The sequence below is a fragment of the Haliotis cracherodii genome, unplaced genomic scaffold (assembly GCF_022045235.1).
Source record: "Haliotis cracherodii isolate W230 unplaced genomic scaffold, xgHalCrac1.p SCAF_11, whole genome shotgun sequence".
Lineage (NCBI taxonomy): Eukaryota > Metazoa > Mollusca > Gastropoda > Lepetellida > Haliotidae > Haliotis > Haliotis cracherodii.
In genome coordinates this window covers 11,483,040-11,502,745 of record NW_027266266.1, presented here as the reverse complement: position 1 = coordinate 11,502,745, position 19,706 = coordinate 11,483,040, and the positions used below count along the sequence as shown (strand labels likewise).

Sequence of the window (19,706 nt, the reverse complement as noted above, 5' to 3'; positions counted from 1 at the left end):
CTGATGCTCATGGAGGGCTGGTCGGGTAGCCCAGTGGTTAAAGCGTTCGCTCGTCACGCCGAAGACCCGGGTACGATTCCCGACATGGGTACAATGTGTGAAGACCATTTCTAGTGTCCCCCGCCGTGATATGCTGGAATATTGCTAAAAGCGGCGTAAAACCATATTCACTGATGCTAATGGCTGATGCTGTAGCAAAGGCAGCTCTCAACAAACCTGTGACACCACCTTTTGTACCATACAACAACTACAAACCTTTAATTACATGCTATATCAAAGACCTAATGCAAAAGAAGTGGGACACCCAAGCAGGTGCTAATAAATTACATGCAATAAAACCAACTATCGGTTACACCTATTTGGGTTGTCAGTACAGATTTGAAGAGGTCATTATGCGACAATGTGGTATTGGCCATTCTCGTTATACACATGAGTATTTATTAAAAGGCGAAATTCCTCCATTCTGCATCCCTTGTGATGAAAGAAGCATGTCCCGCTTGACTGTATTGATTTTTCCATCACAAGGGATCATTATTTCTAGGTTTCACCCATAAAGGATCCTGTGTGTCTCTCAAGTCATGACGGGGAAAAGGCGATATTTTCACTCGTGGCTATATCTCCTTTCCCCCGTCACTCGATGAGAGACAACTGGATATTACATTCGACACATGAAATATGCTCTATAGGATCAATATGAACACATTGTATTCATATTACTATACATGTCCCCCCTAATGGAGTGTAATGCACAGATCAAGGTCTTTGATAATAGCTATTCCAACTTATGTTGTCATGTCCCAGTGAATATCCACGTCATATATGTCTGGTCCATTAACATAGTACTTATAGATGGAATGAGACCTCATACAGCTGGCCTTGAGGCACCTATTGTTTCTACCGAGCCATCCAGGGGCTGTGATATAATCTGAGGAGGTAGTGCATCTGTGTTGTAGGACATCGACGGCAGCATCGGGCTCCTACTGATTGGCGTCGCTCAGAGAGGCCTGATATACTCTGAGACTGTAGTGAAATTGAACCTAAGAAGCGTTGAGATGATACTACTAGCTGTACTTCTCACTTGCTTTTCCCTCACCCTTGGACAATTGGCAGACAAAAAAGTAGTGCTTGGTATTGGAATCAAGCTTTGCTCCGTTAAATGTATCCAAAGCGGCCTATGTATGAGTTTTGCGTATAACATTGACAGACTAGCGTGTCATCTTTCTCACGACGATGCAGGGAGTTGGTCGATTTGGGAAACTGTTACTTACCCAAAGAACAAAGATCAAGTAAGTTTGTTTTTAAGTTTGAAAATCAAAATCTACTCCCTGTGAGCTGCATTGTTTTTGTTGAGATGCAATAGAAGTTCATAGCATTATGTTTGCCAGGGATGTTTATAACTGTGCAATAATGGGGCATGGGTGGCCCAGTCTTCTAAGGTGCCGCGATTCGCAGTGCAGAATTGCGTCCCTTGGGCACGCCAGGAACCTATGTTTGTGGATTCGATTCCCGGTTCGCCCCGATTATGTTTTTAGGTATGTCTGCACCATACCCGTGCACGTGGGTTTCACCGAAGTGGTAAAAGTCTGAGACCTGTATCACTTTGGGCTTTCCTTCCACATTAAACAGACACGCCGTGATGTAACTGGAATTTTGTTAAAAGCTGCGTTAAACCAAACTCTCTCGCTCACTCACTGTGTAATGTAAGCAGTGGTGTGAAAGTTACCATATTTAGATACTTTTGTAGTCAATTGACTAATCCAGCATGGTACAGATTCTTCTAGGAGGTATACAGACTATATAAGGGGGAAGGGATGTCTCTCTCATCTCACATTACATCAAGACCTGGAGTTGTGTGAATATCATTGTGTTCACCCTTGATATACAGCCAAGATCTATTATGGAAGCCTTGATACTTTTGCTGCCAGGGGGATAATATTATCACTGACATTTTTGCTTTTACCACTGCTATAGTATTTTATACTGCCATTGCAATTGGCCACTCTATTGTGTACTGCCATTGTAATTACTTTTGCAGTAATTTATATTGATTTATTAACCTAGTTAATTTTATGATATAATTGTTAATTGTATAACATGTCCTTGTTGTTTGTTGGTTTCACCATCAATTCATTTAGATTTTCCATTTGGAAGTCGGAACGCAACACAAGGAATTGATTCGGTAATTATATGGAACATCATCTAAGTTCAAACATGAAATTCAGCAATAAAAGTCCACAGTACAAAACAGTTCTGCTTTTCTCCTGCTATATGGTTTGGTAAACCGTACACCTACTGAAGCATTAGAAGGTATTAAATGAGAATATTATGTAGTAGAAAACTTGTTCTTCACAAACATCGACTTCCTTGATATGACATCATGGACAAGAACTATAGCATTACTGGAACTGGTTTTATAACATCTTTGTTTTAGTTTTCAGCAGCTGCGTGCTCCCTCGTGAACTGTAAATCGAATACTCGCTGTGTTGAGAGACGTCGTGGTGGCGCAGTCTGTGTTGAGGGTAAGACTACTTTTATTACCAAGCCATGGGGACTTTAAAATATGTTTCCTATATGAGGCATTATCGATATCATTATTAGAACAGTAACATTGAATGCGCCGTATCTGATAATACTTTCTGCCCAACTGTATTGTAAGATTTAATGAAAGTTTAGGTTTTCGAATTCATGAGCAAGACATACATATATTATGCATTCATCATATAGCATTGTTTCCTTTGATAACCGTATGACCAGGAACTCACATGTCGTCATTGTCATTCCAGATTATTTCCTTGCATTCTGTTAACAGTTCTGTCAAACAAGTGAAGTTCTCTCAACTTCTTTCTTTGAATTTCGCAAGTGCACTTGACATGTGATTTACAAACATAAGGCCACCTCTTATTCTTAAAAGTAGAGGTTAAGCCTGCTCTATCTGGCATGTATTATGTATTGTGTCTCACATTTACTCTGGCAATGTCACCTTCTATGCCATATAAGGGTGTAGATGTGGGTAAGAGTGTAGCCGAGGGTTATCGAGAAGGTAACGATTCGGGAAAAGATGAGGGTGAAAATGTGGAAGAGGGTGTAGATGAGAGTGTGCATCTAGGTGATTGAATAGATAATCGTGAGAATGTACATTTGGGTGAAGGTATAGATGTGGGCGAGGTGAGTATATAGGTGAGGATTTAGATAATGGTAAGTCTGTAAATGATAGTGAGGATGTAGGTGAAGGTGAGGATGTACTTGAGCGTAAAGGTGAGGTGAGGGGAAATGGCCGCGGAACGAACCCAGCACCTTCCGCTCTCCAGGAGGATACTCTACCACTAGACCATGGAGACGGTCTGAGGGTTAAGGTGTAGATGAGGATGCAGTCATGCTTAACCGTGTAATTGAGCTGTGCCTTAGAAAATGGCGAGGGGGCAGATGAGGGTGAGGATATAGATGGGGATGAAGGCGAAGATGAAGGTGGTGGTGTAGATGAGGGTGGGGATCTAGACAAGGGTGAGAGTGGAAAAGATGGGAGTCAGGTTGTAGATGAGGGAGAGGGTGTAGGTGCTTAAGTGGATGACGTTCAGGGTGTAGGTGAGGATGTAGATTTAGATGTAGATCCCATCCGAGATTGAAACTAACACTCCCAGAGTGAGGCACCTAATCACCAACACACAAAGTTAGCGATCTAACCCACTCTTCCACAAATTGAAAGTCTCACAACTGGTAGTCCAGATCACTTTCTTTGTGTACCCCTCTGACAAGTGTAAATTGGCACGGCTCCCATGGCCAAAAGCTATGAACACACAATACCATTTTGAAAGTGGTCAAATGTAATAAATTCTAGTACTTTATTGAGAAAGAGTTATCCCAAATATAACATTTGTTACAATTGACCACTTTCGACATGGCAGCTAACCTGGGTTATACTTCGCAAAATCTCAAAATTAAGAAATACGAAATACCTATTTTTCATGAATGGAATATATACTAGCCACAAAAAGATACTGCACATAGGAAATCAAAATATATATCGGAACTACATGTGTACACACATACAGATGCAAACACATTAATTAGTGAATTGAATTGAACATACATTGTATATGCGTGTGCTACGTGTCGTGACGTCAGTGGTTTCGGCATGGGCACGCGCAACACGTTTGTGCATGATACAATTCGTGGGGCAGATGAATGTCAAAATCTGCTGTCGATTTGGGAAGGTTAACATTTGTGACGTTTGATCATTCAAAACATTAAACGGCTAATGAACCGCACATCATGCCACGACTCACCACTGCACAATATCATGAGGCGGTGATGCCGAAATCACATCCTGTTGTAGTGGAGGACTGTTGGTTAATGGAGAGGAATCGCTATCGGGAATTGTTCCTTGATTATTTGGGGCTTCAACGTCATGGCCCAGGATTGACATTCCAACGGGATAATGCCCGGACTCACATGGCTAGGGTTGATATGGCTTTTATTCAACAGCACACTGTTCAAGTACTGCCTTGGACTGCTAATTCACCGGATTTCTCCCCAACAGAGCATGTGTGGGATGAAATGGAGTGACGTCTACGCCGTGTACCAAATCCGCCAGATAACGTTCGTAATTTAGCAGCAAAGTTGCAGAGAATATGGCTAGCTATAGCCATTCCACAAGCATTCAATGCCCATGAGATAGACACGGCGCCGGCGATACTCTGCTGTTATGGCTGCACACGTTGGGCATATCCTTCATTGAGCGTGTGACATTGTTGCTTGACCCCTGCCCCGCATTTGGACTCGTAACGTCAACGTCATGGACATTAAACATGCTGGTCTGCTGTCTTCTTATGATCTCAATATCCACCTATTAAAGTTTACATGGAAACGCTTTTTTGTTATATTTTCAAATATAGAAAGAATTTCAACAATACTTTCTTTTTGTGGCTAGTATATATAGAGTAAACTACGGTTAGAACGAACACGCTTATAACGAACTGATCGATATAACGAACTTATTTTAGACCCGGCCATTTCTTCTATATATGCTGTTTATATGCTTATAACGAACTACGGTTATAACGAACTAAAATTAGTGGCCCCTTTGAGTTCGTTATAACCGTAGTTTTTTGTACGTGCATGTGCGTGTTTATTTTACTCCAGCATGCGTGGTTTATCATTCTTTATTATTGTATTATCAGTCAGTGGCATGTTACTTAAATAAATTGTCTGTCAATAAAAGTTCATCATCGAATATAACTAGAAATCACAATCGTGCATTCAATTTCATAACAAATCTTGTCTTTTTTTCATTTTTTTCGCTCGGGACCGGATAATGTGAATTAAAATTTAGTTAGAATATGAATGACGTTTACCATTCTAAATATATTTGTGTGGTTAATAACTGGCATACATCAGCCTGACACAACTGAGGATATGCACAGGTCACACTGTCAGCAGCACCCTGGAATCGGGATGCTTAACGAACTCTGATTGTCCAGCAGCCAGGAAGTTCCTGTGCTTCACCAAGACCTGCAAGTGTGTACCAGGGTACAGCTTCAACCCTGCCAACAACAGATGTGTAAGACGTGAGTCGGTTTTTAACAGACATGCGTAATAAGGCCTTTGTGGCTGCGATTCTGATGAAATACACAGAGATTGTCTGAGCTTGTCAGCAGTACTAATGATCACGTCAACTGTGATAGATCACTCAATGAGATGAACATGTCATTTGATCAGAAAAGTCAAATGTGTTGTTCATGCTATTCTATTTAGAAATATTCTTACCGTGCTTACTTGCAGTATTGTTTGTGGGACAATTTATTTTCCAGTTTGCAAAAAGTATGGCAACGGATTTACCACATACCAAGGCATGGGTATCAAATACCACAATGACAGAACAGAAAGAAATAAAACTGAAAAGGAATGTTCTGAAATGTGCAGCAGTGAGAAAACATTTTCATGTCTCACCTACGAACGTTGTCATGACCCTGGTGTCGATGTCTGTCACCTTTCAAAATCTGGGTACCTAGATGTTCCATGGTTCATGAGAGAGAAGGGAGAAGAATGCTGGATGCTTGCAGTGAGAAACTGTGCGTAACAGCAGAGGCGTCAACATTGTTGCTATCATATGAACATGTTCTTCCTTTTAATCTTTATGATTCATGGACCCGTGAAGATCCGGGATAGAATAGGTCTTCAGCAACTCATGCTTGTAAAGGGCGACTATGCTTATCGTCTTCATGATGGCATGTCCAAGGTGGGGATTCCGGGTTAAAATTGATGCTAAGCCACATATGCTGGTCGTATCAGAGGATGAGTGGTTTGGTTCGACTACTTGGTTGATGGCGCGTCAGCGTACCCTAAAGGCACTGGTTGTTGTTCATCGATGAGATTGAAGATCATACCGTGTGATGTTTCATGTAGGAATTGAAAAATACATATTGTAATGTTGTATGCCATATTTTCTTTATGTCTTGTCGTTTGATTGTGAAAACGTCATTAATAATAACAGGATGCCTTTACCTCATTCATGACTCATTTACTAATCGACGATAATGTGGAAGCAATCCAATGATAAACACATAATGTCCTTGTGATAAATGTGAGATGTCCTTTCTCTAATAATTCCTTTGTAACACATAGTTCTCTCTCACGAGTATTGTATACCTAATGCAACTCCTCATTGCAGTTTTGAACGGTTGAATTTGCTACAATTTTGTTACCATTTTTCCAAATGTTTTTGAAATGCATTTTAACCTTATAACAATAGTATATTTACAAATATACTACCAGATTTACATAACTGTCAAAGTTTACTGTTTTATCTGTGGACTGTAATTTTGATGTTGCATATTTTGATCATTTTTGATCATTTTTTACTTATAGTTGCGACATCAATGACATTGAGTCGCATAAGCTTCAGCTTGGAAATTGTGCATGTACAGTTTAAATAGTTTGTGTGTATGTGGAACACGAATATCAAGCGCTCATAGTGTGCACCAGACCTAGGTCTCCACAATAAGTTTACTATTTTCTCCAGATATGTTTACTATTGTAAATTACAAATTAACAATATCCCAAATTAGAGAATTGGATTGTCAGTATCACGACACAAAGTAAATGTCACTGACACTGGAATAATTTTGTTTGTTTTTACCCATAGATATACTTTGAAACTTGTTTGCATTTAAGATTGTATGTGAACTGTATTCTGTAAACGTATTGTTTGTGTACTCCAAAAAGAAATAAAATTTTAAAAAGACACTAAATGTCACGTCGTCATTCCATCTGTTGCAGGAGTGAGTATAGTGAGTGAGTGAGTATGGTTTTACGCCGCTTTTAGCAATATTTCAGCAATATCACGGCGGGGGACACCAGAAATGGGCTTCACACATTGTACCCATGTCGGGAATCGAACCCGGGTCTTCGGCGTGACGAGCGAACGCTTCAACCACTAGGCTACCCGACCGCCCCAGTGAGTGAGTATAGCTTCTAGCAATATTCCTGCAATATGAATGCAGAATGTACCCATGTGGGCAAGCATACCCAGCCTACGGCGTGACGAGCGAACGCTTCGACCAGTAGGCTGACCACAACCCCTCTATCTGGTGTAAACTGAGTTTCCTCTTTGCTGATATTGCTCTCTGTTGAAATATAGGTTTGGTACAGAATTATATATGATAAACATGAATAAGTTAACTAATAATGAACAACAATTGTAACAAAATGATGGACAGAGAACACGCGATGAGGAAGGCAATTAATGAGGAGGATGAGGAGTCAATTTAATAAACCACATTTTTGTGTTCTTGGGCTTTGGTGGTGTTTCTGGCGTTGGCTCTAAGTAGGGTAATGTTTGTTTGTTTGTTTGCTTGGTTGTTTGTTTGTTGTTTAACGCCGCATCCAGCAATATTCCAGCTATATGACGGTGGTCTGTAAATAATCGAGTCTGGACCAGACAGTCCAGTGATTGACATCAAGAGCACCGATTAACGCAATTGGGATGCGATGGCATAATTCAACCAAGTAAGCGAGCCTGACAACCCGATCCCGTTAGTCGCCTCTTACAACAAGTATGGGTTGATGAAGGCCCATTCTACCCCGGATTATATGGGCTTGGAAGGGTTGTGGACATTATTAGACCTTTGAACACGTTCAACATGTTTGTTGTAGAAACAACCCTAGGAGAAATGCAAACTGTGTCAAATCACCAATCGGACCTGTCTCGGGAGTTTCTGCATGAAGTATTTCGAGAAGATGACACTGAACAAGACACTATGACAAATAAGAATGCAACGCATATGATTTGGAAGAAGGAAATTGGCGAGTTTCTGACCAGAAAAGAAAACGAGACCATGGCCAGGAAATCCAAATATGCTGTGCACACAGTCACAGATAACATGCACACACATTACCGGATCTATTTAATGTAGAATTGAATGGTAGAATTGAACCAAGTTTTGTCAGTCGATTTCAGTCGAGTATCGCTCGCTATTTGAAACGGCTTAACTACCCAAAGTCAATCCTACTTGATGCAGAATTTGTTAAATCACGTCAGGTGTTTATGCCAAAATTAAAACATGTCAAATGTAAAGGTATGGGGAACTTACCGACAGCTGCTGAAGCTGTGATACAAACTGAAGTAAACCAGCTTTGGGAAACTGGTCAACATGTTTGGATAGCCCCCGACTCCATATTTTACACTTTAAGGTGAAAAAAACACAATGCTTTTTTGCTTTTGTTATGTCCGTCCTCTTAGAAATATGTATTGGGGCGATGTTGCACTGAAGACTGATATTGATGATCAAGAATATATCGTGTACAATGAGAGACATACTAGAGCACGAACATATTGGAATCCAACTGATGTTCGAAAAAGTGCTCCTCGCGAATGGTCTGAATGAATTGCACTCTACAAGAAGTACAACATTTCTTCTATGAATTTCTCCTATTCTGTCCCCTTCTATTTGGCGTCACACACTAAGGGGGTTCCTCGGGCTGGTGAAGCAGCTTAAGCGTCAACCAGTGGGGAAAATAAACTTGGAAGCATCATGAAAAACATGACCAAACATGTAAAAAAGCTGAATGACGTCTGACTAACCATTGTGCCCGTAAGACCATGCTTCAAACACTCAACGACAAAAAAACCATCGCATTATGCAAGTGTCTCAACACACAAACGTTGCTTCTGTCAACTCTTACTTCAATCTGTCCGCCAAACAACATTTATTCTCCAGAACAAGATAGTTAGGAGACCAATGAGAACGCCTCATCTGTTTATATCTATGCATGAAGATTCAGAGTGACAAAACACTATCCACAAGACTTTTGACAAGAGAGATGACTTCAGCTTTCAATTAGTCACCCTTCCCTTTGTGTCGAGCAATATTCCTGCAGCTCCAGCCCTTGATGTCTACATTTCACAACGTTTGAGGTACAATCGCGCATGTTCTTTCTACAAAGATTTCAAAACTGCGTTATACGACTCTTGTTCAGAAGTCGTTTGATCAAGGTTACATTCAAGTCCTCAGTAAAGCTTTCAACAAGTTTTATGGTGGACATGTGGAGGTCATTTCCAAATTTGACGCATCAGTGACAAAAATTATGTATTGTCACTTGTATCACATTTTCTCGTGTTGTTTCCGGTGAACAATTGACTTGCCTTTGCATGTGTTTGCTGCGGATGCCATCGGTGGGGCAGGAAACACTCACCTTTTCGCGAACACCTGGTATCTAAATTATGTGATAGTGATGCACGAAGACATGCTCATGATATAGTCAGAATCGTACAATCGACTCTGATGAATCAATTTCTATTGAATATGGAAAGGGTTATGTCGCTTTTATTTACATGGTAATAAATCTATTTTGTCAGACTATGAACATGATAATGTTTCGGCGTAACCGCCACAAGGCGGTAATACGTGTATAGGATAGACTTGTTCTCAGATTAATATAACTGATTGTATTCTGGTGTAACCTTGACATGCCGGTTATAATTATATAACGTACACCAGTTCTAGTATACCTGATGGTGTTCTGACGTAACGTCGAAATGCCAGTTTTAATTTGTCGGATAAAGAAGTTCTGGTGTAACCTCATCATGCTATTTGTACTTGAAACGGATAGAGCAGTTCGAGTATGCCTGATTGTGTTTCTGTGTCACCCCGACATGCTGGTAAAATGTGTATAGGATAGAAAAGTTCTCCTCCAAATACATCATGTGAACTTCCGTAGTGATCTACCTTGCACAGTTGGTCTATTTAGACATGGTGGCCAGAACGTCAAGTCCTCCCTCTTGAGATTTCCCTTTAAGGGCTGAAGCTCTTGAAGCAAAGATACTGTTATCAATATCTTATAATTATAGCTTTTGTTGGACGTCTGTAAGGAACACACTTGCAAAAACCCTATCGAGTTATTATACACATGTCTCGTGTTATGACTAATGTATCGGAAGTAAAATAATTCAAAGTTTAAGCATTTTCAGAGAATTTCCTGTGGTATACAAAGGATCATTTTATGTTTTGGAGATGCGAGGGAAGGGTAACCAAAGGCCAGACACTATTATGATACTCTGTGACAAAAAGTAACTGTACTTATATCAGTGACTACCTGGCAATGTTGACTGTGACAATGTGGAAGACCTAAGTCAAGGTTGACTCTTCTTCGATGTGTACAGCAAACATCGCTTCCATGAGACCGGTCTTGCCTGACGCCGATGTAATTCTTTCAGGTGTAATATAATAAAATAACACTACAAATGTTGCTTTTGGACTGATGTACTTTCACTATGAAGAGATGAGGCAATGTGAAATTAGGTTTAACGTTGCGTTCAGGAGTATACATGTATATGACATAAACGTGTGTGTGGAGCATGTATGGGGTGTGTCTGCTTCTACTAGTCCAGACTTATCCAGATTTTATAGTGCAAGCCCAATGAGATGCCGTGCCGCAGTTTAACATGAATATTCCACTCAGACACATGATACTTCCACTGTCCAGGCAGATGCTCTGTTCACTACACCATGGATGCATAGTCAGTAACAGTATGGAATGATGTTTACTGCTTACTGGAGTAATTAATCGTGAAGTTTGAACTGTAACAATGACATTTACTCTGAATTGTTGTCATTTTGAAGAAAGACGTTACATGCACTAAAAACAAAGTGGAAATTACTTTTGTCACACAATAAATACTAACCTGCTCAACCAGTCTGTATCGACTGAATCCTAAACTAAAATGTCAGTAGATGCAAGAAACACAGTTCTCTAATATACTCGGTGTAAGCATCCTGCACACGAACGACTGCCACCAGACGCCTCCTCATTCCATGAGTTGCTCTTGAATTCGGGATATTGTAGCTGATATATTGCAGTGTAATTTATTAGTAAACAGTATTGTAATTGTATTACATTCTGTCTATGAAGATTTAGTATAAGTTAATAGCATTGTGTTTCGACAATGGTTAGTTGTCAGGAATGTAGTACTATCTAATGTAAGCAGTGGTGTAGAGTCAAGTGTAATCTGAAATCTCCTAGAACAGGGAGACTAACCCAGCATGGTCACGAACCTTCTAGATGCTATTGAGACTAAGGGGGCAGAAGCGTGCTTCTCTCATCTGACATTATATTCAGACCAGCAGGTGTATGAAGATTATTGTTTTCACCCTGGATATCCAGTCTAGGCCTATTTTACAAGCTTAACCGATGTTGCTGCTGATATTGACATTTTGCTACTGTTATAAGGTTAAAATGCATCTCAATAACATCAGAAAATGCTAACAAAATTGTAAGAAATCGAACCGTTGATAACTGCAATGATATAGTTGCATTAAATATATAACGTTCGTGACATTAGCTAGAAAGGAATAAATAGAGAAATGACGATTCACATGATTTAGCATCGGAATGTTTCCGAACACTTCGTATTTATGGTAGGATTGTTTCAACATTATCTTCCCATTAGTTAATGAATCATGAATGAGGTAAGATACTTACCATTTGCAGAATCAGGAGGGGAGTTACAAAATCAATAGAGAGATGCTCAATCTGGCACGTAGGCTTCGGTATGTTTCCGATTACGACACACATGAGTTCATTGTCAGAACTAACTTTTATCGAATCGAATTGAGGCATCGTTACATGTGACAAAGAAAGGTTAGATTCGACCTCTTTCAAAAGATACGTTGAGCACTAGTAATGGTACCCGGTGTCTTTGATGGACTAGTGACTAAGATAACCCAATGCTGACCAAGCGAGTTGCTAAGTCAGATCATGGCTTACCTTGCCTTTGAGGACATGGAGCGTCAATAACACAGATAACTGTAGTAGGGCTCAGTTAACCCCAAAACGCAGTTACGACACTGTTAACACTGCTATTGTATTTTATCCTGCCTTTGGCATTGTACTGCCACTATATTTTGTACTGCCACTCTACTGTGTACTGCTATTTAAACTACTATGTAGCTATTTGCATTAATTCGTCAACCTAGTTAATTTTATAATACATTTGTAAATTGTATAACATTTCTTTGTTATGTATTGGTTTCACACTGAATTCTTTGCCCGTTGATGTCTGAGTAAACATAATGTTACAATTTGGAGGTGGACACGTAACATTGCCCATTCCGTATGCACCACAGCAGCAGCTCCAGGTGACTTGTCGAACTTGATGGCCTAATATGTCCTACATATGTTCTATGGGATTAAGATCTTGACTTCTTGCTGGCCAAGAATACCAGAACACGTGATCTGTGAGGTGTAGCATTATCATCCACAATTACAGGTCTAGTTTCCAACGCATGATTGTCAAAAAAGGGGATAACTGCCGTCTCCATGATGACATGTTGATGTCGAGCCCCGTTCAGATGACCCTGGACAGTGATGAAGTCAAGATGATAATTGAATGAACCTCATCCCCATACCCTTCCCGATACCCCACCAAACGGAAAGGCCTCTCTTGCGTGTCGTTATGGTTGTATTTGCCTGCCTCAAAACACGTGAAATTGACTTTCTTCTCCATGATGCGATATTCCAGTTTAGACGTTGATTAGACCATACCAAATGCGCCGCTTTATGGGCATGAGTGAACCAGGGGCGTTTGACTGGTCTTCTGGCGCTGTTTTAGACGATTTCTGGTGGTTCTGGTTGAAACCGCTCTGCCAAGTAGCCCTCTGCCTTTCCAACCGAACTGTTGTCAATGTACGTCGTCTAACAAGTCTCAGTAACGAAGCACCTTCTTTCTTGGATGTCTTGCGAGGCTGACCTGGGCCCAAATTCCTTTGTTGTTGAGTATTTCTGCACTTATCTTGACATTAAAGTAAATAATGCTCACTGGCACACTGACACACTGGTTCACTGGCCCACTCACTCATTGGTTCACGTACTGGTTCGCTCGCTCAATCACGGGTTTACCTAGTGGTTCACTCACTCACCCACTGGTTCACTCAATCACTCATTGGTTCATATACTCATCCACTCACAGCCTCACTTATTCACATGTTCACTCGCTTATTTACTGACTCACTCACTGGCACACTCTGACATTGGTTCATGCACTCACTGGTTGACTAACTGTCATATCTCACTCACTCACTCGCTCGACCCGTGAAGATCCGGGGTAGAATAGATCTTCAGTAACCCATGCTTGCCGTAAAAGGCGACTATGCTTGTTGTAAGAGGCGAGTAACGGGATTGGGGGGTCGGGCTCGCTGACTTGGTTGATGCATGTCATCGTATCCCAATTGCGTGGATCGATGCTCATCATGTCAATCACTGGATTGTCTGGTCCAGACTCGATTATCTACAGACCGCCGTCATATAGCTGGAATATTGCTGAGTGAGGCGTTAAAGAACAAATAAACACTCACTGGTTCACTCATTCAATCACTGGTTCACTCATTCAATCACTGGTTCACTCACTCAATCACTGATTCACTCACTCACTGGTTCATTCATTCAATCACTGGTTCTCTCACTCAATAACTGGTTCACTCATATAGTTGTTCACTTACTCACTGGTTCATTCATTCAATCACTGGTTCACTCACTCAATCACTGGTTCACTCATATAGTTGTTCACTCACTCACTGGTTCATTCATTCAATCACTGATTCACTCACTTACTGATTCACTCATTCAATCACTGGTTCACTCATTTAGTTATTCACTCACTCACTGGTTCAATCACTCAATCACTGATTCACTCACTCATTGGTTCATTTATTCAATCACTGGTTCACTAATTTAGTTATTCACTCACTGGTTCACTCACTCAATCACTGATTCACTCAATCACTGGCTCACTCACTCACTGGTTCATTTATTCAATCACTGGTTCACTCATTTAGTTATTCACTCACTGGTTCACTCACTCAATCACTGATTCACTCAATCACTGGCTCACTCACTCACTGGTTCATTTGTTCAATCACTGGTTCACTCATTTAGTTATTCACTCACTGGTTCACTCACTCAATCACTGATTCATTCAATCACTGGCTCACTCACTCACTGGTTCATTTGTTCAATCACTGGTTCACTCATTTAGTTATTCACTCACTGGTTCACTCACTCAATCACTGATTCACTCAATCACTGGCTCACTCACTCACTGGTTCATTTATTCAATCACTGGTTCACTCATTTAGTTATTCACTCAATCACTGGCTCACTCACTCAATAGTTCACTCACACACTCACTGGTTCACTCGCTATGACATTAGCAGAACCTATCCTGAAGGGAACCAGAAGAATGTTCACAACAACCTGCATGAAAACGTAAACGCGGTAATCTTTGATATGTGAGCCATGAACACCAGAAGAATATTACCATAAGCAATTTATTGCGGTTTCGGCGTATTGAAGGGAGACAAAACGCTGATGTGGAAGAAACCTTGAGTTGTTTCCCCCTGTCAATAACGACCTTGACGGTTGCATCCGTCACACACACTTGCAAGGTCGCCTGAAAAGAGCATGGCCTTCACCTTGTCTACCATAATACTTTTTGAAAACTTTACTGAGGCCTTGAAGGTTGTAACCCTGATCACACAACGTCTGAACAAGACTCGTATGATCCTTTAGAAACTGCATGCTTGATTGTACCTCAAAAAGTGTAAAATGCAGACACCAACGGCTGGAGCTGCTGGATTATTGCTAAACATAAATAAATTGACTATTGGAAAGTCTTCCCGCTTGTCATACAGTCTTGTGGGGAGCTTTTTGGCACTGATGATTTTTTATGCATAGATCTAAATATGAAACAGATGAAGCCCATTTCCTAGCTATATATACATGTATATAGTCAGTTGTATTTCTAGCTCAGGTGGGTAAATCAGTTGAAGGGAGTTGGCTGCTTGACCATTATTGAACGATGGGTGATATACCTCAAGACAATATTACATTTCTTGCCCAAAATTCACTTGATTTTTGCCAATATGATGAGCAGACAGAACAGTAAGAAGGGGAACACGATTGGCGACCATCGGCATGCCTACTTCGTGCCTAGATGTCTTATCCCAGTTCAGTATTTCACGTACTGTTTTCTCAGTTTACTTCAGACAACATTTTGATTTTTCACAATTTGTCCTGAACCTCTGTGGTCACTACGTTTAGTAACACATGTCCAATGGATCAAGGGAAGACGTTTTTGTTCCTGATCCTGAAGTTTGTCGTGTCGGATAATCGTGTACACAGGTAACAAAATCAAGCCTAACAGAATCTCTTTTCTGAGATTGCAAAAACATTCTAGCAATTCCTTTGAGATTTTGAGAATCCACATGGCACATGCCTTATTTCCACTTGTCTTAACAACTTTCTGTGAATAAACAACATATAACAACTACGTATCATACCCCAAGTCACAGGAGACCTTTTTCAACAACGCCTGTGACCACTTAACAAGCCTTTCAAATTCCCCCATCAACGCATTATTCGAACGCATACTAAGGGTCTATATATTGATCATTCACAGTCTGAAAGCTACATGTATATTACATTTTAAGTTGACTTTTAAAAAGGCGTGATTAGACATATGTTAAATACAAGTGTAGAATTACGATATCAATCAATCTGTTTCAGAAATAACTTTGGCTGTCGGGCTTGTTAATGGACTTTTGTTGACATTCCGCATAACGTTATCTGAAACTGTCTGTTGATTGACGTGTCCATTAATGTCTCCAAGACTTTGCGTACAATTACCATGCATTGCTGTCAATAAGGGAGACAACTGCAATGACGACAGTTTCTCCATCAGCATTTCGTGATAGAGATGGATTGAAGTGAGCAGGGATCAGTTTACTGATGGTGGTAGTTAAATGGTGGTAGTGAACTTCGTATTTTCTCCACACCTTCAAATCACCTAAGGATATGTGTATTATTCATACTGTTGTCCTACTGGCGTTCCTCTTCCCGTCTGTCGTGTCGGATATTTATGCAGAAGCACAAAGTTTACACATGTCGCTTCTCCAGCAATACAACCCATTGATCCTCCCTGTCCACAACTTGTCACATTCTGTGAGTGTTAGGGTTACATTTGATCTGTACAGGATCAAGAAGGTGGATGTTGTCCTTGGGCTTCTAACTGCAGATTTATGGATACAGTTTCAATGGTATGACGCAATGATACAATGGGATCCTATAGAACATGGAAATATTACGTCCTTGAGATTTGGAAGAAAGACGATTTGGACGCCGAATATTGTCATTCAGGATACTCTCGATCCAGCTCCGTATCTTGGCTCTGATGAACAGCAGGTTGTCATTACCAACCAGGGACGTGCAGATATCTATGTCCAGACCAGCGCAAGAATCCCCTGCAATATGCGTGTAACTGCGTTTCCCTTTGATCAACATATATGCAGGCTGACATTTGCCTCCGATACCTACAGAAAGGATGAGTTGTATATGTATTCATTTCATGAAAAAAAAATGTTGCACGACCTGACAATGGTGAATGGGATATCGACGTAATTACTTTGCACAACGAGCCTGAACTGACTGATGATGTACATTTTCAAAGTGTGTCAATCACATTGAGGAGACGGCCTCTCTACTACGTGGTGACTCTTCTTCTACCCATCCTTGTCATATCCACAATCAACCCCTTCGTGTTCCTGGTCAAGGCGCAAACAGGAGAGAAACTGTCCATATCTGTCACTCTCTTTCTCTCTTTCACAGTCTTCATCACACTTCTAAGCGGTATGCTACCCCAGACTTCCAGCAGCATCTCGCTTATCTCCCTTTACGTTTGTGGCCAACTCAATCTGAGTGGTCTGTATGTTCTCCTCTGTATCGCCATCCAACGCATCAGTCTCATGATGAAGCACAACAGGCTAACACGATTCATGGCCAAAATGGGATGTGCACAAACTGTCAGTCGGTATGACAGCCGAGACAACGCCTCCATCCCTGATGCCACAGATGTTCCTCTGACTGAGGTGAGCAGTAAATTGGACATAATCTGTTTCGTTATGTCACTCAGCTTGAGTCTCATTCTTACCTTAGGTACAGTGATTTACATTGCCTTTTTTGTTTGAAACAGAAATGCACTATTGGTTGTCTTATTGCGGTTTCCAAAACCTATTGTGATAAAAATATATTGAGGTTTTTTATTGCTTGATTTGTGGATTTCTTTTCTCAAAACCTAAAGTCGGTGGTCGAAAAGAAACAAAATGCTTTCACATTTTATAGTGGTCTTTTGTGAAAACATCCTCACGTCTTGTGGGTCGTGCAAAGTTTTGGGACAGGACTGAAAACAATTTGTTATATTTTATAGCAAAAGCGGTTTTTAGAAAAATCTTAATATAATATATTTTTTCTGCTTTCTTGATTATTACATTCGGCCGATCCGTAAACCAATTATTAAAATGAAGACGCCTTAGCGCGTTCAGTCCGTATGAAACAGTCATTCCTCAAGGCTAAGTGTTGGATCTTCATCGCCCCACGCTAACAACTTCCACCTCCAACTACTTCACCTTCCTCGCCGAGGTAGGTATCATCAGTCCATGTTAAGAAGCTTCGTGTTCGTCTTCATCACATCAATTAGTGGTATGGTATCTCCCTTGGGCACCAAACTGTATTGTATGTCTTCTGCGGAGCATCAGTACACATTGCAACACATGGTCACATATGGCAACCATAGCCTTGTCTAGTGAGAAGGGTTTGCAAATACAAAGTCAGGATACCAAATTGAATTCAGTCGTACCAACACAAGCTATGTGGTCCATGTCAACGTGACCTTTAAAAGTTTAATTTTAACTTTTGCCCAAAGAACCTACAGGAAGTCAGTGGAACATATTCCTACAAATTACTTCTTTTATCCGTTTTCGTCTTTATGTGAATTGTCAACTGGGTCGTAATGTTCACAACATTGTTAATGTTGTGATATTTTTAATGTAATCTTTTACCATGTAACATGAACGTTGTTCCCCAGACATGTTAGGGACGGGGCTCTGTCTGATCAAGTACAGACTAAGGTAACACACTTACGTTTTGGTGGACAAATTGAAATCTCATCCATTGTAATGTTTTCTTATTTGCACATGCTTAAGGACAGTGTCAAATAGAGTGACCATTTGTGGCACCCGTCACAAACACATGCAAAGGCAGGTCAATTGTTAACCCGAAAATAGAGAATTGCAGCGGACATCGTTTTGGTCAATGATGCGTCTGATTTGGTGAAGTCATCCACATGTTTACCATAGAACGTTTTGAAAGCCTTATTAAGGCCTTGAACGTTGTAACCCTGATCAAACGAACAGGGATCTAACATCCGGAGTAAGTGATAATCGGTACATCGTAATGTCACATTAAACATCTGTAGACCGCGCTGAGAGTATTCGCCCGGAATAACGGGGATTCCGGACTATCGATGTTTCCCTGTATATGGAATGCGTACTTATCCCCACAACTCTGTCTGTCCTCACAGACCTAATATTATCATTGTTATATGGCAGTAAATGTTATTGTTTAACAATCATTATAACTGTATTACATTGGTTTGGTTGAGATTCCGTAAACGCTCATTGCATATTTAGGCAGTGATAAGTCAGTAATTAAGTGACATTTAATCTAAGCAGTCGTCAGGAAATTACAATATTTAGATACGAGTGTGGTGTGTTGACTAGAATATTCTGTGGTGTTCTTGAGGTGAGGTGAAATTGGGTTTAACGTCGCGTCCAAGATCATTGCACTTATATAGCGCCGTGCATGCACGTGTGTGTGTGTGTGTGTGTGTGTGTGTGTGTGTGTGTGTGTGTGTGTGTGTGTGTGTGTGTGTGTGTGTGTGCGTGTGCGTGTACGCTTGTCCGGAGTGATGCCGATTTATAGTGCTAGCCCACTGAGATACCATGCCGCAGTTTAACATGAATGCCCCACTCAGACACAGTATACTGACTCCGAGCCGACCAGTCCTTGTTTTAGCCCCTCAATGCTGAGCGTCAGAAAGGGCAACAACAAGTACCATTTTTTAACGTCTTTTGGATCGAACCCCGGACCTTCCCCTCTCCGGTCGGACGCTCTACCTCTAGACCACGGGGGTGGTCTGTGGTTTTCCTGAAGCGACTTGAACTGTATATAAGGGGACAGTAGCATGTGCATCCCTCACATATTTGGTCTCCTGCTCACACACATATTCATGTGAGGATCACTCATCGTCCCCGATTCCCTGCCTAGCCCATCTCGGAAGCTTGGCCACAGTCGCTGCTTGGTTAATATACATTATTGTCACT

At 40.8% G+C, this 19,706-nt stretch overlaps 1 protein-coding gene across 1 annotated transcript; it reads left to right on the top strand.

The window, feature by feature from the left end:
* Positions 1–1,052: 1,052 nt before the first annotated feature.
* LOC139454835 (uncharacterized) lies at positions 1,053–18,418 on the top strand. The gene is made up of 6 exons (XM_071236456.1): positions 1,053–1,286; positions 2,432–2,519; positions 5,421–5,564; positions 5,808–6,068; positions 17,155–17,414; positions 18,410–18,418. The coding sequence occupies exons 1-6, from the start codon at positions 1,053–1,055 to the stop codon at positions 18,416–18,418; spliced, it is 996 nt and encodes a 331-aa protein (XP_071092557.1).
* The last annotated feature ends 1,288 nt before the right edge of the window (positions 18,419–19,706 follow it).